Source organism: Tachysurus fulvidraco, chromosome 8, assembly GCF_022655615.1.
Source record: "Tachysurus fulvidraco isolate hzauxx_2018 chromosome 8, HZAU_PFXX_2.0, whole genome shotgun sequence".
Lineage (NCBI taxonomy): Eukaryota > Metazoa > Chordata > Actinopteri > Siluriformes > Bagridae > Tachysurus > Tachysurus fulvidraco.
Window position 1 is genome coordinate 24,662,744 of NC_062525.1, and position 27,067 is coordinate 24,689,810.

Consider the following 27,067-nt stretch of genomic DNA (forward strand, 5'->3'; position numbering starts at 1 on the left):
CAAACTCCGCACACACAAGGTGGAGGCGGGAATCGAACCCCCAAACCTGGAGGTGTGAGGCGAACGTGCTAACCACTAAGCCACCACACATCACATCACATCACCTCTAGAACAAATACATTATCATCTATTGTAACTAAAAATACAATTTACTCCAAAGATATTAAGTAAAATCTAAAAACATTATAGAACAACATAATTGACTATTAAATGATTAGCATGCTAAACATACAGTAAATGATTTTATGATTATTACTGATTAACAAATCAGTTCTGTTTCAGCCCTCAGATCATTTTTGCCAAGAAATGTCATAAAAGTCATAAAAGACTGTATGATATAGTATGTGATTTAAATACCGTCGAGATACAGCAGTTATTTCCCTTTCTTTTGTAAATATGTAAGACTTGTTTTCCAACACTATTCCCCCATAATCTCTACCACAGGGGTGTTTATTTTAGCACTTCCATTCAGTCTCACAGCTCATCGCAGTTTCCTGACTAACAGTGACTCAGCATGGCTAACATTGATTAAGTGTGTCTCCCTTGTCACTGTCTGCTACACGATGTTGAACTTTCTACAGTATATTAATCAGACCTCTAATGCTTAACACTGGGGCTGGAATAGTGTTGTCCTCTGGACACCTTCCCTAAGTGTCTCTGCTCAGTATCTCCACATACCGACCAGTAGACCCGTGGCTAAATGTCGCTAGGGTGTAAAAACAGTGCTTATGACCCGCTTACTACATTAGACAGATTGTTAACACAACACCCCAGGGCTGGATCTTCAGGCTTAATCTTTGATATGTTTGTTTTCTCTCTGCAGTTCCTCTGCTATCTAAAGATGAGCAGGTCTTGAGATACATACTGACAAGTGTTTTCCTCACACCTCCATGGTCGGGGTTCGATTCCCGCCTCCGCCTTGTGTGTGTGGAGTTTGCATGTTCTCCCCGTGCCTCGGGGGTTTCCCTCCCCCGGTCCAAAGACATGCATGGTAGGTTGATTGGCATCTCTGGAAAATTGTTCGTAGTGTGTGAGTGTGTGAGTGAATGAGTGTGTGTGTGTGCCCTGTGATGGGTTGGCACTCCGTCCAGTGTGTATCCTCCCTCTATGCCCGATGACACCTGAGAAGTTCGGATAAGCGGCAGAAAATGAATGAATGAATGTACCAAGGCCAAAACTCTGCAAACCCAAATATTAGCATTTAACGAATGCAGTGATTATCTACAGCTTGTACATGACATCTGAGACAGGCATAGGCTCCCCGTGACCCGAGGTAGTTCGGATAAGCGGTAGATAATGAGTGAGTGAGAGTGAGAGTATGGCCAAGTTACTTCCACTAAGAACTGGTACTAGTGCTGCCAGTGCAATTGCAGACTAAAACCCCCAAAGCAAAGTCCAAGGGACGAACATCAACTATATGTCTGCTGCTTTGATAGTCTGATAAACAGAGTAAGAGGCCAAGAAAGAGTCATTTTTTTAAAATAAATATTGACAACCAACCTTTAAACTGCACGCAGTGGAACCTTGGGACCTTAAATACAGTCCAGGACCAGATTTTTTATTTCTGTGGCTACATCTGGGAGATATTTTAGAGGCTGGTAATGAACTAACATCACAATGTTCTACTCCAGCTTCAGCACCATCTGGAAACAAATCTGAATCTGAGGCACAGTTTGGACAGAAATGCTAACATGCAACCCATGGCACTGTGCTCTTTTGTTTGCAAAAGAGTTGTCAAAAGACTACTAAAGACTTCAGTGAGAGCATTAATAGAGGTTATGGATTATGTTTTATACTATGCTTGGGCTTAGTATTAGAAACAAATCGGCCTAGGCCACATGCTTGGCATTGACACTTGTATTGCAAAACGCTTTACAATCTCCAGATGTATGTTGATCAAAAACACAATCTAGACACACTACGGTCTTTAAATTCCACAGATCTATGTTGTAAGATCTCAGTCAAATATTGTCAGTTTGTTAGACACTACTCCAATCTGAAACTCTTTGACATTGCTGAGTGAAATCTCATTCTGGCAGTGGGACACTGTACATGGGGAAGCTCTCACCAATGTGGATTAATATAAATCATGTTTACCGTGTGTGCAAGGGTTACTCTTTCCAGAAGCCATAAAAAGGAGGACACGGGTTTCAGCCTAACTCTCTGTATTTGCTCCTACATATAACCCTAACCCTAACCCTAACCCTAACCCAAACTTCAGTTCTGCTGTTAGTTTTGAAATGACGTTCAGGGTCTTGTCCCCATTAAGTTTACTTCAGAATCATTTCCACACAGTTCTACTTTTGAAATTGGTGAACATGGACATTTGTATAAACTCAGATATAGAATGTTCATGAATGTTCATCATAGCCTAGTTCCTAGAATACTAACTCTACTACAAGCCATTGGAGGAACTGTAGGTCCCAGTGTATGCTGATGATGTATGTTGTTACCATTGCAGAACACCACAGCACCATGCATGGTATCCTGATGAGGATTCATGGCATGTTGCTGGAGATTCATAAGCCTGTTACAAGCTGAAGAGAGGGTATTCATATGCCATGATCCTCTAAGAGCCTGGTGAGATTTTACCCTCATGTGAAGTCCCTCATGTTAAGTTCTATTCTATAAAGAATTAAAAATTTCTTCATTCAAGACTTTTTGCCATTGTACCAGTAAGCAACAAAACTAGTGGGGAAACTGTATGCATATTGCGGTTGCCAGAGTAATCTTGTGGTTGAACCCATGATTTCTGCCCAAAGTCATATAACCTACTCAACTGATTACTAAACCTTGTAAATCTTCAGCAGCAGATCATTTAACTCCTGTAAGTTGTGAGGTCCTACATGGATTGGACTTTTTGTCCAGCACATCCCACAGATACTTGATCAGATTGAGATTTGGAAAATTTGGATGCCAAGTTGCCACCTTTAACTCTTTGTCATGTTCTTCAAACAATTCTGGAATGAGGCCACTGCCATTGGAGAATACCATTATCACTGTAGGAAGAAGTTGGGCTGCAGCAATGTTTAGGTAGGTTGTATGTGTCAAAGTAACATCCAGATGAGTGCTAGGACCCAAGGTTTAGAACAGCAATTCCTACACTAGCTAGCCTTTGCTCAACATCACATTGATTAGTCTTGGGTACCCAGGACTGGCCATTTCACCAGTTGTCCTTAGTTGGACCTCTTTTGGTAGGTACTAACCACTGCATCCTGGCAACAGCCCAAAAGACCTGCTGTCATTGGTCAGAGTCACTCAGATCCTTTTGATTCATTCATTCATTCATTAATTCATTCATTTTCTACCGCTTTTATCCAAACTACCTCAGGTCATGGGGAGCAGGATATGCCGTGGACGGAGTGCCAACCCATCGCAGGGCACACACACACACTCATTCACTCACACACTCACACACTACGGACAATTTTCCAGAGATGCCAATCAACCTACCATGCATGTCTTTGGACCGGTGGAGGAAACCGGAGTACCCGGAGGAAACCCCCGAGGCACGGGGAGAAAATGCAAACTCCACACACACACAAGGCAGAGGCGGGAGTCGAACCCCCAACCCTGGAGGTGTGAAGCGAATGTGCTAACCACTAAACCACCATGCCCCCCACTCAGATACTTAAGTTTATCTATTTCTCCGGCTTCCATTTATATTGGAATAAAATAGGAGAGCATTTTTACAAACTTATTGGTTTACGAATAAAATCAATGTGGTTTAAAATGGAATAGTACCCAGAAATATACGGTGTTGTTGTACAAAGAGGATGACTGGAGCACAGTATCAACACTGACCCCTGCTTCTAGTCGTACATTCTTTCCTTCCGAACTTTGAACTCAGTTTTATCTGCATTACCATTGTTTATATAGCATCTGTCAAATGCGACTCTGCACTGCAAGAATGATGTTAGGTGGCTGAAGAAATGCTAAATAATGTTTCATTAAGGGCACCAAATAGGTCAGGGCTGTGACAGGGTTCCTAATTGGTTGGTAGCAGGAGAAATCTCTTTTTCCAGGAAGGAAAACAATGGAAACATACATTACCCAGGAAGCATGGAGTCTTGCTCATGTAAACATGCAAGTCCATAATGTTCTTTATATCAACTCAGGTCCTGAAGCATATAAGATAAGCTGTTTGCCACAAATTAATGAAATTAATGAGTACCACATATGTTCACCATTCCTTTTCTTCAATTCACATTCCTTTTTCTCTATGGTTACCAAAAAAAATTAATTCTGTAATAGGGCGTTGATTTTCTTAACCATTTATGCAACGCAGGGTTGCAAAAAAACATGGAGTCTGATAAAGGGAAACAAGGCCGGAGAAAGCTGGAGGAAACCCTGAAACTCAAGGAGAACATCCAAACTCCATGCATATACAGTAGGATGGATACGGGAATCAACCCACAACCCCTGAGGTGTGAAGTAAACATGTTGACCACTAAGCCACCTGTCCCCTGAATTGTATCATATAAATATACAATTACATTCTTTAAATCTTAGCAATTTTCCTTTTAAATGTAAGTTTGGACTGATACTGTACTGTAGAACATTTTAGACACGATAAACCACATCAACATCCTTATACACCATGAGTATACGGAAACATAGCTATAAGTCTACAAAGCTATAACGGCTATAAATAAAAGGACTATGCGATAGTTTGCTTTAGACTGCCTCATAGATTCTAATGCAAAAATGTTGTAGGGCAAAAAAAAAAATACATTCATAAACGTATCATAAAGCAATTAAAGTTTTGCAGCCCTGGTTTTATTACTGCCATGATGAAGATGTCTGACCTGCTAGGTTTCTTAACATAGTGCTTTTTACATCAAAACCGTATCAGTGACTACAGAAGGTCGGAAATATTAGTTCTTCTAATATTCTAATTATCCATTCATTCATTTATGTTCTACCGCTTATCCGAACTTCTCAGGCGTCATCGGGCATCGAGGCAGGATACACCCTGGACGGAGTGCCAACCCATCACATGGCACACACACACACACACACACTCTCAATCACACACTACGGACAATTTTCCAGAGATGCCAATCAACCTACCATGCATGTCTAGGGTCTAACCCTAACCCCGAGGCACGGGGAGAACATGCAAACTCCACACACACAAGGTGGAGGCGGGCATCGAACCCCCAACCCTGGAGGTGTGAGGCAAACGTGCTAACCACGAAGCAATCGTGCCAATTCTAATTTCTTTAAAACGGTACACCATATCACTGCTTTTACGTCCCATAACATCCAGATTGCGCAATTACGTTTCATAAGAGGTGATAACACTGATCGATAAAGTGCATTGATGATGTTGGCACATGTTAATTACTTTATTAACTAAAATTAATCAGTTATTCATCAACTTTTATTTGCAACCAATAGCAAAAAAATTAGTTCATTAGTAGAAGTTGTAAAGATATGTGGTTATAAACATGCTATTAACTGCTAAACAGAGCAACACAACAGCAGATATGCTTGATAGCACAGACTCATAAAGTTGATCAGCATTATTCACAGAACTGCTTTGCGTCATTTTATGATCTCTGTTCCGTGGAGAGTTGATTGAAATCTTGTCAGCGGTTTTTAAGTTATGATGTCTCTTTTCTCACACTAAAACCACGGATGGATTCTAAAACATTCTCGCCGATGTAGCAATACACACATTGCATATGGGATTTTAGCCAAATCAATGATGAACTATGTGATCAGAGGAATGTTATATGCTCCATGTGTGTCTTTTTGGGGTATGTGAAATTTAAAATTTGCTTGCTGTTCAAAACAGAACATCTGTTGTAGTGTTAAACCTCTGTGTTATCTTTGAACCAAGGCATAAATTGCGTGCAATCCAAATCTCCGGATCATTCGAGGTCATTGTTCAGGCCTTACGCATGAGATGATAGTATAGTTTCATTGAGCAGGGAAGTAGCTACTATGCAGCTTGTGTGAATTTTAGACCATTGCACTGCTAAAGTTAAACCAGTGGCTAATCCTTGGTAGTTAACTGAAAGCTAGAGATTGCAGAAGTTTCTATGTCATGGGAAGACTACGGTATCTCAATCACAAATATACTGGTAAGAAACACACAGAGTACCACTCCATTGGGGACCACTCCAGTGGTGGCATTCTATTGGTACAGTACCACTCCTTTATTTACCACTCCTTTGGGTGTCAGTCGGTTGGGTGCCTCTTCATTGGGTACCGCTCCATTGGCAGCATTCTATTGGTACCACTCCTTTGGGTGTCAGTCGGTTGGGTGCCTCTTCATTGGGTACCACTCCATTGGGAACCACTCCAGTGGCAGCATTCTATTGGTACCACTCCTTTGGGTTTCAGTCGGTTGGGTGCCACTCCATTGGGAACCACTCCAGTGGCAGCATTCTATTGGTACCACTCCTTTGTGTGTCAGTCGGTTGGGTGCCTCTTCATTGGGTACCACTCCATTGGGAACCACTCCAGTGGCAGCATTCTATTGGTACCACTCCTTTGTGTGTCAGTCGGTTGGGTGCCTCTTCATTGGGTACCACTCCATTGGGAACCACTTCTGGAACCACAGGAGTCTGAAGTTACAATCACCACAGACTCATTATAACTAGACTGAAGATTGCAAGGACTTTGCCTTGTATTGCTGCAGTATGATGATAGGGTCTGAATTTGGCATGAATCCATGGACTACCTACCTTGTGATTATCATGGTGGTTTAAAAGTGTTTGCCTCACATCTTCAGGCTTGGGGGTTCGATACTTGCATTCAAGCTGTGTGTGAAGAGTTTGCATGTTTTCCCCGTGTTTTGGGGGTTTCCTCCAGGTACCCTGGTTTCCTCCCCCAGTCCAAGGATTGTGAGCTGTTTGATTGATTCTGATTTGTTCATAGAGTGTGTATCTGATTGCAATTGGTGTCCAATTGGTGCCCATGGTGTCCCCCGCCTTGTGCACCAAGTCCCCTGGGATATTCTCTAGGTTGTGTAAATCAGATGGTACAGAAAATTGATGGATGAAATACTATTCAAGGTGAAAGACTTCTATTGCAATGTTCTTGAGATAATACATATTTATATTGGCATCACTACTGTACCTACATGACCTAACTTCTGCTTCGTAATGGACCAGCCATGCTTTAGTCGCCATTTATCCAGCAACTGGATTTTCTCCAGTCAGGTTAAGATGATCAGATGGTTAAGTCTGTGGTTTTACTGTGGATTAGTGTGTAAGTTGACTTTATTTTTGCCTGTCAATATTTCCCGGTATAGACACTAGCCATTGCAGTGCACATTCCCAAGCTCAAATTCTCCACAGGGATCATGTTATTAATCATCATTTTTAGTCTGTTTGACTAAATGGAAAGATTTAAGCTTGCACCATAGAGTGGAATAGAGTGGTTTTACACTGAATAAGCACTTCAGTGTCCAAAAAGAAAAAAAAACCAAAAACCTCACGTAATTTTCTTGAGGATTGAGAGTGATTTCTCATGGATAATAGTCAACTGGCCATAATTATGGTAATTCCCTATACAGGGTATGGACTGGGTTATAAAAAACTCCAGTTGTGACTCGTGTACAGGGCTCAGGGGTTTGTTTTTTGGCATGAATGTATAACATTTTGTTTTTCCATTTTTCCCCAACATTACCCAGTGCAGGGAAGAAATTGCTTTCAGTCTCATTACATTCTTCATTGCTGTTGCAATAATTGCAATTTCTCTGTTATCACAAAGCCAATATGACCCAATACAATGAATCTCATTTCCATTGTGGTCTTTCATTCTTCGCTGTAATTTATTTCGCTCTATTGCCCACAAGCTCACACCACTTTGTTGCTGAGAGACAGACAGTTTTCTGCAATTGACAGCCAGTTGTTATGCTTCCTGTGGCTTTGCAAATACAGACCACGCTAAGGAGTATTGGACTATCGATCTCTTTAACGGTTATTTCATTTCCACTGTGTCATCTTTAGCTGGGCAGAAATAATCTTTTAGAGTAAACTGAAGAGACTGTTCTCTGTTTGACTCTATTCTCGCAACACTTAATACTTGAAACCGGGGGCAAGGATTATAAATGTGTTACGAGGAAGACCTTTGGATTTTATTCTGTCCGCTTAAGTTGACTGGAACCTAATGTGTGTAGAAAGCCGATAAGGCTTTGTCTCCCCAAATGGCATTGAGAGGGGAAAAAATTGCCCGAGAAATCACACAACGCCCTCCTTATCTTTATCATTCTATTTTTTTTGTATCTCCTTTCCAATCCACATTCCATACTCTTTCCCCTCTTCCACTTTAAGCTGTGAGAGCATGAGCCGTTTGACAGCTCCTGAGTGCCGTGATTGAGGAACGAGTGCACAGAGCACACGGCTCATCTTCTGCCTGTGACACCATTATCGTCAATAGCAGCTGCTGTAGTGAGGGCTTTTAGGCTCAGAAGGGTTCCATTATCGTTTTTTATCCAGCACAAACAGAAGGGATAGACAGGTAGGTGTAAGGAAGAGAGAGAGAGAGAGAGAGAGAGAGAGAGAGAGAGAAGAAGCTTTGATAGTAGGAAGGTGGGCATTTGGGAGAAATGGAGAGAAGGAGAGAAGGGAGAGGAAGGAGGGGGTGTGAAAGGAAGGATTGAACCCTTTCCCATCAGCTTGTGAGGGGAAGGCAGCTAGAGAGTGTGGGCTGGGTTAAACTCCACTTAAAAGGCACCGGCTGCGAGCGTTCTGAGTCTGAATTACTGATAGACGGGCAGGGGAAAGGGGGAAAGAAGAAAAGACAGAGAGAGGTGAGAGAGAGAAAAAAAAACACTTGAAAGGACCATCCAGAGGTGTGCGCACCTAGACACACTTCTGCAGAGGTCTTCACACAGCAACCAGGTTTATTTTTAGCTTTCAATCTTGCTTGGAGTTTCTCGGCACTTTTTCCACTCCGTGGAACCCACAATGCTCTGGGCCTTATTGCTGCTGTCTCTCGTCGGAGCCGAGGGGGCTCTGAGACCCGAGTGGCAGCCTGGGAAGTACGAGTCCACAGAGGCAGAGGCGGCTCGGTTTCTGAGTGATTACAACTCGACTGCCGAACAAGTGTTCTCCTATAGCACACAGGCGAACTGGGAGTACAACACCAATCTGACGGACCACAATTCCCAGCAACAGGTATGAGTCATGGTGCATGTCAGATGCTCTGTCATTGTGGTTGTTGTTAGAAGTTATGTGTCACATGTGTCTGGGTTTAAAAGAGTCCTCAAAAGCTTACATTATGAGATGACATGACGGCTGCTTTATGAACGACATTTGCAGGGCCACTATAGCCAGATGGCAGTCCTGATGTAATGGGTGGCAATAAAATGACACACATTTATGGTTTCCTTATGGTGGTATTTTTATCACAACACATCACAACGACCTATAATTAACTTAACCAGAACATGGAAAATAAGCAATGAGCAAGCTTAATGTCTTCTGTAGGCTGTCAGGAAAGGAAAGAAATAGCTTTTCAATATGTAATGCTATCAGCGTCTGACAGAATGCTTGCCGTAACTGTCCAAAATCACAGTGCCAAGACTGTACTAGATTTACAGCGATGGTGATATAGACGTGGGCTTTTGTATAAAGCCAGGAAAGTAAAGATGTGCTTCTCATCATCATTCAGAGGATTATGCTTTCCTACTTCTTAAAGAGTGAGCACACACACATACACACAGGCACACACACGCACACACACACAAACACGCACTGTGTTCCTGTCAAATATTCTTCACTTTCCACACAGCTTTCCCAACCCTGTTACGCCCAACAGGTGTGACCACACTCTGACCCCAGACCCTCATCCTAGAACTTGACAGGACACTCCAGAGAGCTGAAATTTAGAACCAAGAACCAAACCAAAGAGAGGCATGTGGTGCACTGAGCCTAACCTGCGGCTCGCCTGGTGTGATGTCTATTGTTTTGGAAAGATCGGATGAGGTGATCAAAGCGCCTTTGTCCTGAGCAGAGGCGTGGGGCTGAATTCATACCAAAGAAACACAGTTATGTAAAAGCAACAAAGCCCAATGGCTACATACCAAAAGAAAAGAACACAGAAGTTCATTCCTAACCATCTCGTATCTTGAAGTGAGTCTGATTAGACAGGATACTACAACAGGATTTGGCAATATTAATATGTTAGGTAACCCATCAGACTGCCCAGTCACATGTTTTCATGGCCCAGAAACCTAATTGACTTGGATAAAGGGAAGTCCCTCCACCCATTCATCCATCTATCCATCCATCCATCCATCCATTTTCTGTTGTGTTTATCCTACACAGGGTCACAGGGAACCTTGATCCTATATCCCAAGGGTCTTGGGGTACAAGGCGGGGAACATCCACACTATAGACAATCTAGCGATACCAGTCATGTCTTTAGACTAGGGGAGGAAACTGGAGTTCCCACAGGAAATCCATGAAGCAAAGGAAGAACATGCAATACTCCAAGCACACAGGTTGGAGGTGGGATTCGAACCCCCAACACTAGTGTTGTGGTGCTAAGTACTATGCAATCTCTGTTGTAGCTTAAATGAGATAATTACATACTGTATGGTGAGCTAGTGGTTAGTCATAAATGTAGAGAAACGTGGCATCCTGTTGACAAAATATCAGCAAGTCATTGGCCAATCATATAGGTTGTGACATGTTTTTCTTTCTCTAGAAAATGACGATGACTTAGTTAGTTGATATGATCTTTTGTGCTGGATTTTATCTTTCTTATTTTTTTCACAACATATCTTGTGTTTTCTTGATTTTCATAATCTCATCAGTGCTTCAGAGGGGCAAAAGGTGGCTTATTGCTTTTCCTCACACCTCTGAGCTTGAGGGTTTGAAGATTTTGCATGTTCTCCCCATGCTTCGAAAGTTTTTTCTGGGTACTCTGTTTTCCATCCCCGGTACTATGACGTGTTGTAGGTTTTCTGTAGTGTGTTTGTGTGTGTGTGATTGTGGCCTGTAATGGTTTGGCACTCCACCCAGGGTTTCCCTTGCTATGTGCCTCCAGAATCCTGGGAGAGACTGTAGGATCCCTGTTTTCAATAACCACTCAATTAATGCACCTCTAAAAAGTTCTATTTAAAGCTGACGTGTTTAGTGGAGCAGGGGGTGGGATTTCATCTCAAGTATTAGCATACAATCTAAACAACCAACCAACCAACCAACATGATCCAGCACAACAGATAGGGTAAATAGCTAAATGACCACTTCCAACAAAATAATCATGCACGATTTTTAATTAGTCTCTAATAAAACTTCCATGAAAGAGAGAGACCACCCTTTAAAGTGCTGATGCTGTGAAACAACAGAGTGAAAGCTGAAATATCACATCCTGACTCATCAGGTATCGACTATCCGCACAGAAGGAGAAGAATTATTTGTCTAACACTGAGAGGCAGACGTGAAAAGAATTAGAAATTGTGTAATAGTAGTAATGTATTGTGGCTCTGGGTTGTTGATCGGAGAGGATCGGGGTTCAAGGCCCAGGACAGCCAAACTGCCACTGCTGGGCCCTTGAGCAAGGCCCTCAACCCTCCCTGCTCCTGATACATGATATGTATCATAGCTGCCCCTGCACTCTGACCCCAACTTCCTCAGTTGGGGTATGTAATGAAAAGAATTCCACTGTGCTGTAACGTATATTTGGCGATAATAAAGGCTTCTATGCCTCCGTTCTTCTATCTATATCAGTGAGGTCCTTTTATGGTAAACTGAACTTTATTAGTAAAACAGACGTTGTTTTGAGTTTCTAACCTTTTTTTTATTACAATTTCCATGTGGTCAAGTAACAATAAAAGAAAATATGCCCATGCTTATCATTCCCAGAAGTTTAGGTCAAAGGAAATACATGGCGATGGTTCTGTGAGTGTGGAAATGTCAAAGCGAGGCCGGAGTTAATGTTTACAGACTGTCATTTTTTTCTTTCCTCTTGTTAATCAGTGGTGGAGATAACCAAGATTTCAAAGATCTGCGGTCGTCTTTGGTCAAAGATGGTGAAAGGAGAGTGGTGAATTATGAGTGATGCTGCCTCAGTGCAGGATAAAGATAAAGCTTGTTCCTCAGTTAAACTAAGAGGAGATGGAGTCCAGGGTCACTCACGCAAATCACAGCAGGATGTAGGAATCCTGTTTTTGCGTGTATGCTATCAACTTCCTAAATGTCCGATTGCGATCTCCTGTAAATATTTGTCTATCCTTTTTGTCAAGAATTTGACATCAGAGGTTCATAAGTGCTTAGAAAGCTTTATCTCAGATTACCGGCTCTTTGCAATAACAGTATTCCTGGCAGTGTAAATGAAATGATTCCCTTGAGTATTAAATATCCATTAACTTGGTTCTCTGTCTTTCTATCAAAAGCCAAATGCTCTTCCTATTCAGCTCATTCAGTAGGATAGAAATAAGCTTAGACTGTTTTGTCTCTTTCGATACAAAAATGTAAATATCGTGGGTGGTTGGTTAGCTTAGCTTATGTTAGGTTACACAGATCCACCCGATTCAGGTCTTAACTTACACTCTGAGACATACTGTAGATGAACAAACCAAAGCAGACACAAACACAGGATTAGGATGAGTTCCCTGAGTGCCACAACAGGAACCGATACTAATTTCCTTTTTGTTGGTTCATTCATCGGCTGAAACTGCTGTAAAACCTTTTTTTAGGCACATTAATAGCACCACTTTTCTCTGATGTTTTACAAAGGTGCTGGCGAAACTGGAGAAGCAAGCTTTCACAGAAGCATGGGGAAAGCTGGCTAAGGACACCTTCAATGAAACACTCATGGACACCTTTACTGATCTGACACTGAAGACCCTTATCAAGAAGATTAATGTCTTGGGATCCGCCAACCTCCCTGCCGCCGAGCGAGAGCGGGTTAGTCCGTGCTAAAACTAGTGCTAACGTGATTGGTCTGAATAACAAAATACACAGATGACAGAGATAAGTCATGCTGTATATCGTTCGCATATCACAGTCTTGTGATTGTGCTTAAAACTTATTGCACTTCCATCCAGTTCCAAAGAAAGTGATTTTTATTTCTGTTTTTTTAGTACAATTTAATTCTGAGTAAGATGGGCAACATCTATTCCACCGCAAAGGTATGTCCCAATCCAGGAGACTGCTGGTCTTTAGAGCCTGGTGAGTAAATGCCTCCTTTTTTAGTAAACAACATAATATTTTTGCAATGTTCAGTATCCCATGTTAGTTCTTTGGTGTTATCTCTCTGAGATATAATAGGGGAATGAGAGAAAAGTTAAGTGGCATGTAACTCACACACACACACACACACACACACACACACACACACACACACACACACACACACACACAGGAAGAAGCGTAATGCTTGACTCTTTCATAACATTTCAGTGGAATAGCACAAAATCAACCCGAAACTACCCATTTCCTTAGTTAAGGGGCAAGATGCTAATTTTAACATAGACGCATGATAATTATACGTTTACAGGACACCTTCATTCAAGTATAAAAATATCCGGATGACACCAACCTTTGAGACCAAATTAGAGACTTTAGTGATTCCACAGAACGTCGTTTCTTGCACGTGTTTTAATTTATGTTTTACTTTTAGAACTGACAGATATTTTGGCCAAGTCACGAAGTTACAAGAAGCTACTCTATGCCTGGGAAGGCTGGCACAACAACTCTGGACTACCACTCAAACCCCTTTACTCTGAATTTGTCGATCTGAGCAACCATGCCTCCGTTATGGATGGTGAGCATCTCATTTATCATATAGAGAAAACAAGGTGGAAATTGAATGTTTGACAAAAAAAAGAATGTTCCAGGATGAGACGAAATGTTCATTTGTTCACGCGTCTCCAGGCTTTGCCGATACTGGGGCTGAATGGCGTTCCTGGTACGATTCTCCAACCTTCAAGGAGGACTTGGAAAGCCTGTTCAAGCAGCTGCAGCCCCTCTACCTGAACCTGCATGCCTTCGTACGTCGAAAGCTGTATAACTTCTACGGCCCCAAGTACATCAATCTCAAAGGCCCCATCCCGGCCCATCTGCTCGGTCAGTTTCTACAGTATCAGAACTTGCTTTGTACATGAAGAACTATACTGAAATATCTTGTTTGTGTTGGGTTCTTTAGGAAATATGTGGGCGCAAAGCTGGAACAACATCTATGACCTGATGATCCCTTTCCCTAACAAGCCCAACGTGGACGTGACTGACAACATGGTTGCGCAAGTAAGTTAGTAATCTACATTAAACTTTGAGGAGACAACTGTCCTCCATCCAGGGCGTCAAATGATAAGCTAGATCACGCAAGTTAGTCACAAAAGTTAGGCTAAGCCTGGTAGGAAATCCCAAATCCAAGAGAAGGGTTGGTATACACAAAGAGATTAGTAGAGAATGAAGAAAGGGCATTGACAAATAAATTGTCCTTTTCACAGGGCTACAACGCCACCCACATGTTTAGAGTGGCTGAAGAGTTCTTTACCACTCTTGGTCTATTGCCGATGACTGACATGTTCTGGAATAGGTCCATGCTGGAGAAGCCTGATGACCGAGAGGTGGTATGCCATGCCTCTGCGTGGGACTTTTACAACCGAGAGGACTTTAGGTAACGTTTCATTATCAAATACATCTCTCTCTCTCACTCATTTTCTACCGCTTATCCGAACTTCTCGGGTCACGGGGAGCCTGTGCCTATCCCAGGCATCATCGGGCAATGAGGCAGGATACACCCTGGACGGCGTGCCAACCCATCGCAGGGCACACCCACACTCTCATTCACTCACGCAATCACACACTACAGACAATTTTCCAGAGATGCCAATCAACCTACCATGCATGTCTTTGGACTGGGGGAGGAAACTGGAGTACCCAGAGGAAACCCCCGAGGCACGGGGAGAACATGCAAACTCCACACACACAAGGCGGAGGCGGGACTCGAACCCCGACCCTGGAGGTGTGAGGCGAACGTGCTACCCACTAAGCCACCGTGCCCCCCAAATACATCTCATTTCACAAAATAAAAAACAACCAAAATATTTTCATAGGAGCTGCAAATATTTTATTAGGGCTTTTCACAAGTGAAATAGTAAAAACCTCGGAACCCCCTTGGAACCCCCTGAATCCTGGCTTTTCACACTGTACATTCCTAAACCCTGGCTTAACCAATATGATCGGATAAATCCAGCATGAAACTGCTGTCTCACACTTTTATATCAGTGACAATAAAAAGGGACAGTTAATGTTGTTCTGCACCCATGCAGGTACTGGCATGTAGTTGACCGGGCATTCGTTGATGTATACGTCTTCCTATAATTTTTCTGTGTCCCATTTTTCCTCTTGCTACGGCACACACTTTTGGCATGTGATGTGAAGTGTTTTTAACTTTGCCTCAGTGTGAAACATCCTCTATCTGAGGTTAAAACCAGCAAACAAAAGAGTTAAGATCAGTGTGAAAAGACATTTTTAGTAATTCTATGATAAGTTATACTTCATCCCAATGGTTCCATCTTTATCCCTGGCAGGATTAAACAGTGTACAACCGTGAAAATGGAGCAGCTCTTTACTGTACACCATGAGATGGGTCATGTAGAGTATTACTTACAATACAAAGACCAGCCGGTCAGCTTTAGGCGAGGAGCCAACCCTGGCTTCCATGAGGCCATCGGAGACGTGCTGTCCCTGTCTGTATCGACACCCAAACATCTGCACACTATTGGCCTGCTTGACACTCTAACCGATGACTATGGTAATTATAGAAGCCCTTTAGAAATAATCAACAAAACTCAATAAGGTATTGATTAAATTGGATAAATATAATTAATGACTGATTTGGTGTTTTCCAGAAACCGACATCAATTACCTGTTAAAGATGGCGTTAGAGAAGATCGCCTTCCTTCCTTTCGGATACCTCATTGATCAGTGGCGCTGGGGTGTGTTCAGTGGACAAACAGCACCTGAACACTACAATTCAGAGTGGTGGTACCTCAGGTATGTTAATTGCAGCAGAGCCCACAGATGATGTAGACAATATCTACGTTATACAGTATACAGTATAGATGATCTCTATCTGTAAATGTTCTCACAAACCTCATGTCTGTATTTCATAGAAAAAAATACCAAGGTGTCTGTCCACCAGTAAGACGGTCAGACGATTATTTTGACGCTGGGGCAAAATATCATATTCCAGGAAATACTCCATACATCAGGTGAGATGATCATCTAGTTTCCAATGAAGATTTCACTCTTTCTCTATTTGAACACTGTAATGTTCTCTAATGTCCTAAGACTATCAGGTTTAGCTTCTGCTTGGTTGGGATAAAAGCCTACACCCACATCGGGCCTCTCTCCGAATAAAACTGGACCCCGCTGGTCTACTGCGTCTTTATTTTTATTAGAGCTGATCACTTCAAGAGAACAGATAAGTGGATATATGGTCTAAATTTGTGTCTTTTAGGTACTTTGTGAGCTTCATCCTGCAGTTCCAGTTTCATAAGAAGCTTTGCCAGGAAGCTGGACACACTGGACCACTGCATAAGTGTGACATCTATAGATCACACAAGGCCGGGGCTGTTTTAGAGTATGTATTAGTCCAGAATTCCTGCTTGAATATCTCAGGAAGTTCAATTCAATTCAATTCCAATTTTTTTTAAGTGTTTGCTTTGCTTTGGCTCTAAAGGAAAATCATGAAATCTGGTTCATCAAAGATCTGGACTGAGGTGCTGCAGGAGAGTTTGGGCACAAACAAAATGGATGCCAATGCTCTCATGGAGTATTTTAATCCCATCTCTACCTGGTTGGAAGAACAGAACAAGCAGTCAGGCGAAACACTCGGCTGGCCCGACTTTGATTGGATGCCTCCTGTTCCACTAGGTTACCCAGAAGACATCGGTAAGCTCTAAGTGTAACTATCAGGGTGGAACGATGACGATATATTACATGGAAATTCAATACAATTTAGTGTTTGTTAAAATTGTCTATTTTCTAGGTAGACTTTTTTTTTTTTAAACCAAACATCCACTTAAACTAAATCTTGCACAAAACCTTCTCAAACTAGCACAAGGGGTTTGAAAATTGGAAAGGGAGTCTCTTCATTCTTCTTCTTCTTCTTCTTCTTCTTCTTCTTCTTTTTCTTCGCACCATAAATTCCACAATTTTGTTTCAAAACACTTTGAACCTGGTGTAGAAATCATGAACCTGGCAACCGTAGTGGGTGTGTCGGAAGTCCTGCAGGTTCACTAGTATGCAGAACTTTCTTTTTAAATCCTGTTTCCTCCTCCAAACTCAGTGGTCTTGGATCTGCAGCCATGAACGTCTCACTGATCACACTGATTTCATTAACCTGGATTGAATCAGCCAGGAAAGGCTGTCTTACAGCAGCAGACAGTGTGTGTTATTTGTGTGTGTTTTATTTGTGTGCATGTGTCTTTGTTTTCATAGTGTTAGCATATGGTTAACATGTTAGCATCTTGATCTTATGTCAGCTCCAGTGTGAATAGGAGAAACGGTACGAGAGGTGGTTTAGGACACATTTTTATGTCTCGGAAACAAAACACCGTGTCGCTCTGTAGCCCATAGCCGATAATACGAAGACCATATATGAGATTTATTAAAATTGTAGTATATTTTGTATTCTGTCTTGTTATACACCTTTTGTCATCTTCGAGACTCTTTATTAACTCTAAAAATCACTTTGAGGACACAGACTGAATCACGTGAATCATTTAACCTATTTGAATCTTTTGATTCATTTGAACCTAGTGAATGGTTACAAATCTAATTCTCATACATGTAGTGATCTTATCTTGAGCACCCACTACAACAGTGTAAAAATTTTCTTTATTCACAGCTGACAAAATAACAGATGAGGAACAAGCAAAACTGTTCCTGTCTGAATACAACTCCACAGCAGAGGAAGTGTGGAACGCTTACACAGAGGCTTCGTGGGCCTACAACACCGACATCAATGAAAAAAACAAGCAGGTTATGGTGAGTTCCCGTCATTATACAGTGCTTCACTGCATCTACTTCGTGTTCTTACACGTATTTTTTTTTTTTTTTTTTGTGCTAATCAGCTGCAGAAGAACCTGGACATGGCCAATCACACCAAGACCTACGGGATGGAGGCTCGCAAATACGACACTACTGATTTCCAGGACGCCTCTGTGAAGAGGATCCTGAAGAAGCTCAGTGATCTGGAGAGAGCTGCACTTCCTGATGCCCAACTGATAGAGGTACGAGAGAGAGACAGAGGGAGAGAGAGGGACAGAGAGAGAGAGAGGGACAGAAAGAGAGAGAGAGGGGGGACGGAGAGAGGGGGGAAAGGGAGGGAGAGAGAGGGGGAGGGGGTAGAGAGACGGGGGAGGTGGGAGAGATAGACAGAGAGAGAGAGAGAGAGAGAGAGAGAGAGGGACGGAAAGAGTAGGAGAGGGACAGAGAGAGAGAGAGAGAGAGAGAGAGAGAGACAGAGAGAGGGGGGCAGAGAGAGGGGGGGGGCACGTATCTCATGCAGATAGAGTAGTTTTGTAATTAAAAACCTGGCCGATTTATTAATACCTACAAACGTTCATTTATTTTTATTTTTTACTTTCAAAAGAAAACCAACAAATAAAATAAATAAATAACGCTGAAAGGAAAAATATAACAAGAATGATAGAAAGATCATAAGTAACAAATAAATAATGAATAACACAATGTAGAAATAAACAAGTAAACAAATAAATAATGCTGAAATTAAGAAAAATATACATTTACAAAAACTATATTTTAAATAGAAATTGTATTATTTATTTGATGCAATAGAGGGTATATTTTGTTATTTATTAGCAAACTAGAATTGTTCTTATTTTTTCCTTTTCAGCATTATTTATTTATTTATTTGTTTGTTTGTTTATTTATTTATCTATCTATCTATTTATTTATTATCATGGTATTAATTTGCCTTTTTTCAGCTTTATTTATTTAATTATTCTATCTATCTATCTATCTATCTATCTATCTATCTATCTATCTATCTATCTATCTATCTATCTATCTATCTATCTATCTATCTATCTATCCTGTTTTAACATCACTGGCTGTTTCCAGTCTGTAATAATAAAAAAAAAACAAATAACACAAAATTATTTTAGAAAAGAACGTATTGTGAAATAATTAATTCAAATATCGGTATCATCACATTTTTATAGGACCAATTAGTTTAATAATTAGCCTAATAACCGAAGGGCAGCATATTTTACCTCCGAGAAGAGATCTGGGGCTGTAGAGTCAGAGCTCTAGTCTGGGGCTTAGGAAGGGTTTAGGAGTAAAAACTGTATTTGAGAATGTGTTTGTAATCTAGGAAGGAAGAAGAGTTTCAGGACTTTCACTTAATATCCATTATATCTGGACCGATCCTAATATTTTCTCCTCTCTGTCTTTATAGTACAATGACTTGCTGGCCTCCATGGAGACCACGTACAGTGTAGCTAAAGTCTGTGAAGATAATGGTAACTGTCTACCTCTAGATCCAGGTGAGTGTTTTCTGTATTTCTCCTGACATGAGAAAGGGTCACGCTGGGATTTGGACTAGCCCTCGTTTATCACGCCGGATATGAACGGATTCATCCACCAAGACATTTTAGTGCTGATGAAGAAAAACTTTTGCTACACTGATAAATTTATTCAAAATAACTTCCACTTTTTTATTCACGTCTTCATGCCTTTTCTTTTCTCTCACCATGAGTTGTCGTTTTGTCTTACGAGCCCTCTGTGAACGTGACCTTACCTTATAAGGAGTTTTTTGGGAGTGGCGTCGGGAACGTGTTTTGCGCTTTGTAATGAAAATACGCCTTACAAAAATATTTACACAAATTTACTAAAAAAAAAAAAAAAAGTAATAACTGAAAAATTGCATTTGAACTGGTACAAAAAAAAGAAAAACAGTCTATTGGTCTGACGGTCGGACGTTTTTCTTTCAGACCTAAATCAGATCATGGCTGAGTCCAGGGACTACGACAGGCTGCTGTTTGCTTGGCAAGGCTGGCGAAATGCTTCAGGAAGAGAACTGCGCCAAAGCTACAAGAGATACGTCGAGCTTGCCAACATAGCTGCCAGGAGTAACGGTAAATGGCTCCGACTGAAGGCTACAGTATGAATACAGTAAAAATGTAGTTTGCTCTTTATTAAGGCTAAAAATAAACAAAAAACCCCCTTCGTTCCTCGACAGGTCATGCAGACAACGGTGCTTTCTGGCGTTCTTTGTACGAAACGCCAACCTTCGAACAGGACCTGGAGGCACTGTGGAAAGAGCTCCAGCCGCTCTATCTCAACCTCCACGCGTACGTACGGAGAGCGCTCTTCAAAAAGTATGGAAAGGAACGCATCAACCTGAAAGGGCCCATTCCTGCACATTTACTAGGTACGAGTTACCCGTAAAAACGCACGTGTCGGATCTCGGCATTAGGAACGACGGAGAACTGTTCTAGCAAAAAGAAATCTGTACAGCCTTTGGCAATAATGACTGGTCAATGAAACAGGATCTACAGAAAGGCTTGCTTTAGACTGAGCTCTGTGAAGAGATCCACCATAATCGGACTTGAAGCTGAGCCTGAATATGTATTCCATATTTCCTATGAATATGCGCATTAGTATTCTGCTGCCGCGGCAACTCCAAAAGAGTCGGCAGGATTTAATGTGCTTTCAAAAACCGTCAAGCGTGACAGTACGCGCGCGTGTGTGTGTGTGTGTGTGTGGGAGTGAGTGAGAGTACACTCTCTCTCTCTCTCTTACACACACACACACACAAACAGTGCTTCCACATGGCTGAGTGAAATCGGAATTCAATACCCAGTGGCATACATGGGATGTGGTAGCCTAGTGGTTAAGGTGTTGGGCTACCAATCGGAAGGTTGTGAGTTTGATTCCTACGTCCACCAAGCTGCCACTGCTGGGCCCCTGAGCAAGGCCCTTAACCCTCAATTGCTCAGTTGTACAAAAATGAGAAAAATGTAAGTCGCTCTGGATATAAGGGCGTCTGCTAAATGCTGTAAATGTAAATGTATCTCGACGCTCCACAGACAGACGCTGACCTATTTTTGTGATCTAACACTAGATTTTGTCTTTCAATCTTTTTTCAGGAAACATGTGGGCTCAGACCTGGTCAGGAATCATGGACTTGGTGAACCCGTATCCTGATGCCGCTCAGGTGGACGTCACACAAGCCATGATAGAAAAGGTGATGAAGCTTTTTCTTGACTTTTTATTCAAGCTGCAGATTTTGGTGAGCTTGGTTTAATCCATAAGAGAAATAAAGAAGGGAAGTGATTAAAGCTCCCAGAGTGTGACCTATTAAGGTATTTTCTTAGGGCTGGGACGCTTTGAAGATGTTCCAGGAGTCCGACAACTTCTTCACGTCAGTGGGCCTGGAAGCTATGCCTCAGGAATTCTGGGACAAGTCGATGCTGACGAAACCTGCAGACCGTGAAGTGGTGTGTCATGCCTCAGCCTGGGACTTCTACAATCGTAAAGACTTCAGGTATGAACGAGCTCAGAGGGAAATGGAACGGAGGGAACGTTTGCTAATGTTAATGTTTAGAACGCTTATCTGATGCGACTCTTTCCAGGATTAAACAATGCACAGTGGTGAACATGGATGACCTGATTACGGTGCATCACGAAATGGGCCACGTGCAGTATTTCCTGCAGTACAAGGATCAGCCCATCTCGTTCCGTGATGGCGCTAACCCTGGATTCCACGAGGCCATTGGGGACGTCCTGGCGCTGTCTGTGTCCACACCCAAACACCTGCACACCATCGGCCTGCTCAACAAAGTCGAGGATAACCAGGGTAAGCTCTTCGGAGAACCTGTGTCTGAACCTGACTGATTTTCATCCATGGACTGAAAGGTCCAACTGGGTCAGAGAGAGAACCAATACAGTAACGTTATAGACTGCTTATCCGTGGAGCACATCTGGATTTTAACTGCGTACCGATTCTGTACTGAATCGCATGTTCTAGATGGCATAAGATGTAGAAGGTTAGATGATCTGTAAACATTTATTCAGTAGTAGGACAAATTCCAAATGAGAGTCAAAACCAGAATAACAGTGCACAAGATAATAAGGCTTGGTACGATTAGATACTTATGTCATTAGGCGTGGGTCAGGTGGGTCAGTGGTGGCTCAAGTGGTTACGGCTCTGGGTTGTTGATCGGAGGTTCAAGCCCCAGCACTGCCAAGCTGCCACTGTTGGGCCCTTGAGCAAGGCCCACAACCCTCCCTGCTAAAGGGGCGCTGTATCATAGCTGCCCCTGCACTCCGACCCCAACCTCCTCAGTTGGGAGCCTGTGCCTATCTCAGGCGTCATCGGGCATCAATGATCCTTGGGAGATCCTGGTTGTAGTCTGTTTTGTGTCCCTACAAACAGGGTTGTTAGAGGATTCAGGAGTTGACCTGCAACTAAACAAAGGACCAGCCCTGTGTTCTCATATAAAAAATATCACACTTACTGATATGTATTGTTAATTAGACTTTACAAGACAGCAAATGTGCCCTGCGATGGGTTGGCACTCCGTCCAGGGTGTATCCTACCTCGATGCCCGATGACGCCTGAGATAGGCACAGGCTCCCCGTGACCCGAGAAGTTCGGATAAAGCGGTAGAAAATGAATGAATGAATGAATGAATGAAAGACAGCAAGTAAGATTTGAACTGCAAATCATATCCAGTGTTAATCTATGCACAGAGAGCACCATAAACTTCCTGATGAGCATCGCCCTGGATAAAATCGCCTTCCTGCCGTTCGGCTACCTGATGGACCAGTGGAGGTGGAAGGTGTTCGATGGCAGGATATCGAGTGATGAGTACAACAAGGAGTGGTGGAATCTCAGGTGAGACTGGGTGGGACACTGGGAACAGGAGTTATCAGTCTCATATGCCTCTTTTCCACCGGAAAGAATCGGGTGCTGGTTCAGAGCTAGCGCTGGTGCTGGTTCAAAGTTGGTTCCACCGGCTAGAGAGCATCACAGCGCGGAGTGTGACGTCACTGTATACGTGTCACGTGTCCCAGCGACGTTAGCGCAGCAGCGACAAACACAAACACAACAACAATGGCAGATGTTGCTTTACTGTTAATGCTCATGGCTTTGTGAACCTACATTAACATCCAAACGCGGCGAATAAAACGTGTACGTGCGGCTCCGTGTAATCTGTATAAACGGAGGTTGTAATCGATAAAGTACATAACGTTATTTTATCATTAACACAGAAAAAAATTTTGCCTTAGCATGTAGCTACCTACTATCATGTGTGCTGATAATGTATCATGTCACGGTAAAGTAAAAGTGTATTAAACATTAGTATACTTAAGGTACATTATCAAATGCGCTAACAGTAGCCCCGCCCACAGCCCCGCCCACAGCTCCTGACGCAAGCGGTTCTTAAGTCTAGACCAGCAACGTTTTGGTGCTACTTAAGAACCACTTTTCCTGGTTCGGAGCCGGTGCTTTGGCGGTCGAAACAGAAAGAACTGGTTCTAAATTAGGCTCCGAACCAGCACTCGAACTGCCTCGGTGGAAAAGGGGCAATAGGGACGTGGTTCAACGTGCTGTTCAGGATGTGTTGTGTTAACTGCTATCATGTTACAATTTCATCTCTCAGGCTGAAGTACCAGGGCTTGTGCCCACCCGTCACCCGCACAGAGGAAGACTTCGACCCTGGAGCAAAGTTCCACATCCCAGCCAATGTGCCCTACATCAGGTACATACTGTAAACTTTTCATGATTAACCAACATCATCATTGTCATTTGTTTGCTAGGTAGCAATGGATGTGCTATCGGCCCTGTTGTGTCCTTTGGTCTTACAGTGATATAAAATAATCTCTGGTTTGATTGCTGATGTGATCAAATGGTCATATAAAATCCCTTCAAAATATCAGTTACATAAGTAAGAAAAAAAACATGGGATGTGATATGAAACTTATCATACTGCGATAAGTCCTTTTATACCACAGCAACTTTCCAACATGGGGGGCACGGTGGCTTGGTGGTTAGCATGTTCCGAACTTCTCGGGTCACGGGGAGCCTGTGCCTATCTCAGGCGTCATCGGGCTTCGAGGCAGGATACACCCTGGATGGAGTGCCAACCCATCATCGGGCATCGAGGCAGGATACACCCTGGACGGAGTGCCAACCCATCACAGGGCACACACACACTCTCATTCACTCACACACTACGGACAATTGTCCAGAGATGCCAATTAACCTGCCATGCATGTCTTTGGACCGGGGGAGGAAACCGGAGTACCCGGAGGAAACCCCCGAGGCACGAGGAGAACATGCAAACTCCACACACACAAGGTGGAGGCGGGAATCAAACCCCCAACCCTGGAGGTGTGAGGCGAATGTGCTAACCACTAAGCCACCGTGCCTCTAAGTTTATTAGTGTTGTTGATATAGATGCAGCTTAGTGGTTACATCCCTGGGTTGCTGCCTGGAAGGTTAGGAGTTCAAGTCCCATGACCACCAAGCTTCCCACTTTGGGCCCCTTAGCAAGGCCCTTAAACTTCAGTTTTTTAAGTACGGTATTCATAAGGGTGTTTACCGAATACTGTAAATTTACAGCGATCCTGTTTTTTTTTAAAATGTCCTTTCAAATTGTTTTATTCGTTCTAAACGATCATCGTGCTTTTCTGCGACAGATACTTCGTCAGCTTTGTGATCCAGTTCCAGTTCCATCAGGCTCTGTGTAAAGCCGCAGGTCACACTGGACCGCTCCACAACTGTGACATCTACAAGTCCAAAGAAGCAGGAAAACTCCTGGGGTCAGTCATACAAACACATCTCATCTATACGTCTTATAGATTTTATCCCATGATGGATAACAAGCTTAACACACCTGTACCTTCGGAACTGTAAAATAACGCACCAGGCAGATTTGTAACGACTCTCGTTCTTTTTAGAGACGTGATGAAGCTGGGGTTCAGTAAGCCCTGGCCCGAGGCGATGGCTATGATCACCGGTGAGCCCATAATGTCTGCACAGCCTCTAATGGAGTACTTCAAACCCCTCATCACCTGGCTAGAGCAGGAGAATAAGAAGAACCAAGACATCCTCGGCTGGCCGGACTACAGCTGGACGCCAACCATGTGTACGTGTGAAAGCTGAGTTTGCTAAATCCTTCTGCATGTGTGGGTCAAAATCAACCAAAAATATACCCAATCTGGACCAACACTCAAGTCGTGATTGTCATTTTGATTGCATCTAGTCTTTGAATCATATAAAAATTATTTTAAAAGATCAGAAATACTTTATTCGTGCCGATTAATTCTGCACAGCTTACTTTGATCTGAAATAAATCTTGAGAGAAAAGGTGATTTTATTGGCTGTGATATTCCTTATTTTCTCGTACATTACTATTACACACACGACACACACCAGCAATAAACACACATCAACCATAACATTAAAACCACCTGACTATTATCAAATAGACTCCTTTGTGCCACCAAAACAGCTCTGAACCATCAAGGGACTCACAAGACCTGTGAAGTGTTGCTGTGGTCAGTGTGGTATCTCGGACCAAGACCATAGCAGCAGATCAAATTTCACCAGAATTCATTTCTCTGGCACGTCCCAGAGTCCCAGAGACGCTCGATCGGATTGAGATCTGGAGGAACTTGGAGGCCGAGTCAACACCATTGTCATGTTCCTCAGGGAGCATTATCTTGCTGAAAGAGGACACTGATATTAGCGAGTATACCGTATACCATTTAAGGCTTTAGTTGTTATGCATCAATGTTCAGGTACTGTAGGTGGTACATGCCAAAGTAACATCCACGTGAATTCCGGACCCACTGTATCCACGTTCTTCCTGGTGCCATCTCATCCACAGGTACGCAATGCACACGCACCCTGACGCACCCCATAAGCGGGGGCTAGTCTTCTGTCCCCACGTACATCAGTGAGCCATAGGTGCCCGTGACTCTGTCACTGGTTCACCAGGTTGTCTCTTCCTGGACACTTCTTGGTATCAAACACTCCATAAGCTTTGGAGATGCTCCGACCCAGTCGTCTAGCCATCACAAGTCATCCAGATCCTTACACTTGCCTATTTTTCCTGCCTCTGACACTTCAAGAACCGACTCCTTACATACTACCTAATATAATCCCACCCCTTATCCCACCCCCCTGCCACCGTAACCAGCGATATTCACTTCACCTGTCAGTGGTTTTAATGTTATGGCTGACATGAAAATTATAGAAATGTGGCTGTTAATTCAATCGATCCAAGGGTAAAACTTGTAAAAATCGGAAGATACCATAGTGATCAGTGAGACATTCTTGAACATGAGCATTAAAGCGGTCCACTTCATGTCTCTCTTGTGTCTTGTGTCCAGCATCACGTGCAGTCGTGGAGAAACCTTCTGTGGATTTCTTAGGCATGAGTGTGGACGATGCAGCAGCCGTAGCTGGACAGTGGGTTCTCCTTGTCCTGGGGATCGTTCTCCTGGTCTCCACAGCCTTCCTGGCCTACAAATACCGGAAATCCAGACACTTGCACAACAAATCCAACTCTCAAATGGAGCTTAAATAGAAATCTAAATCTATAGTAGGCTAAATGTCCCGTGTAGATGTTTTTATTTCCCTGCAAAACAAAACCACTCAAATTCTTGTATATTTATTAATAATAGTTTTTTTTTTTTGGGTGTCAAATTCATTTGACTATGCAAAAAAAAAAAAAAAAAAAAAGTCTATGTGTTGTAATTTATTTGTATAAAAAAATATGAAATGTTGGGTGGGGTTTCGATTATTTGTTTGTTAAAGCCAAACTGTATGGATTTTTAGAATAATTTTATTGGTAAATACATTTATAATAAATATATATTCCAATTTGTTTGCACTTGTTCATCGTTCGTTCGTCTGTCATTCGTTTTATTATGCACTTTTATTCTAGAGCACTAGGATGTAAGGCTGGAAAACACCTCAGATGGGATTCCAGGCTATTACTAAGCACCGCACACACACACACACACACACACACACACACACACATAGGACATTCATTCAGTTTCTTCCGCTTATCCGAACTACCTCGGGTCACGGGGAGCCT

At 42.6% G+C, this 27,067-nt stretch overlaps 1 protein-coding gene across 2 annotated transcripts in view; it reads left to right on the forward strand.

Annotated features, from left to right (window-relative positions):
• ace (angiotensin I converting enzyme (peptidyl-dipeptidase A) 1) overlaps positions 1-26,847 on the forward strand; it is a 40,550-nt gene extending 13,703 nt beyond the window's left edge. The window contains exons 1-25 of one of the 2 annotated variants that reach the window (XM_027163214.2): positions 8,641-9,137; positions 12,705-12,875; positions 13,052-13,139; positions 13,591-13,734; positions 13,845-14,036; positions 14,116-14,213; positions 14,420-14,589; positions 15,506-15,729; positions 15,827-15,971; positions 16,091-16,189; positions 16,438-16,560; positions 16,660-16,871; positions 17,830-17,969; positions 18,056-18,214; positions 19,405-19,492; positions 19,940-20,083; positions 20,188-20,379; positions 21,098-21,195; positions 21,326-21,495; positions 21,584-21,807; positions 22,704-22,848; positions 23,618-23,716; positions 24,657-24,779; positions 24,918-25,105; positions 26,355-26,847. In XM_027163214.2, the coding sequence (XP_027019015.2) occupies positions 8,928-9,137; positions 12,705-12,875; positions 13,052-13,139; positions 13,591-13,734; positions 13,845-14,036; positions 14,116-14,213; positions 14,420-14,589; positions 15,506-15,729; positions 15,827-15,971; positions 16,091-16,189; positions 16,438-16,560; positions 16,660-16,871; positions 17,830-17,969; positions 18,056-18,214; positions 19,405-19,492; positions 19,940-20,083; positions 20,188-20,379; positions 21,098-21,195; positions 21,326-21,495; positions 21,584-21,807; positions 22,704-22,848; positions 23,618-23,716; positions 24,657-24,779; positions 24,918-25,105; positions 26,355-26,551 (3,843 nt within the window). In that variant the 5' untranslated portion in view covers positions 8,641-8,927 and the 3' untranslated portion in view covers positions 26,552-26,847. Of the gene's footprint in view, positions 1-8,640; positions 9,138-12,704; positions 12,876-13,051; positions 13,140-13,590; positions 13,735-13,844; positions 14,037-14,115; positions 14,214-14,419; positions 14,590-15,505; positions 15,730-15,826; positions 15,972-16,090; positions 16,190-16,437; positions 16,561-16,659; positions 16,872-17,829; positions 17,970-18,055; positions 18,215-19,404; positions 19,493-19,939; positions 20,084-20,187; positions 20,380-21,097; positions 21,196-21,325; positions 21,496-21,583; positions 21,808-22,703; positions 22,849-23,617; positions 23,717-24,656; positions 24,780-24,917; positions 25,106-26,354 lie in introns of those variants that run through there. The other variant, XM_047817300.1, reaches the window with a different exon arrangement.
• The last annotated feature ends 220 nt before the right edge of the window (positions 26,848-27,067 follow it).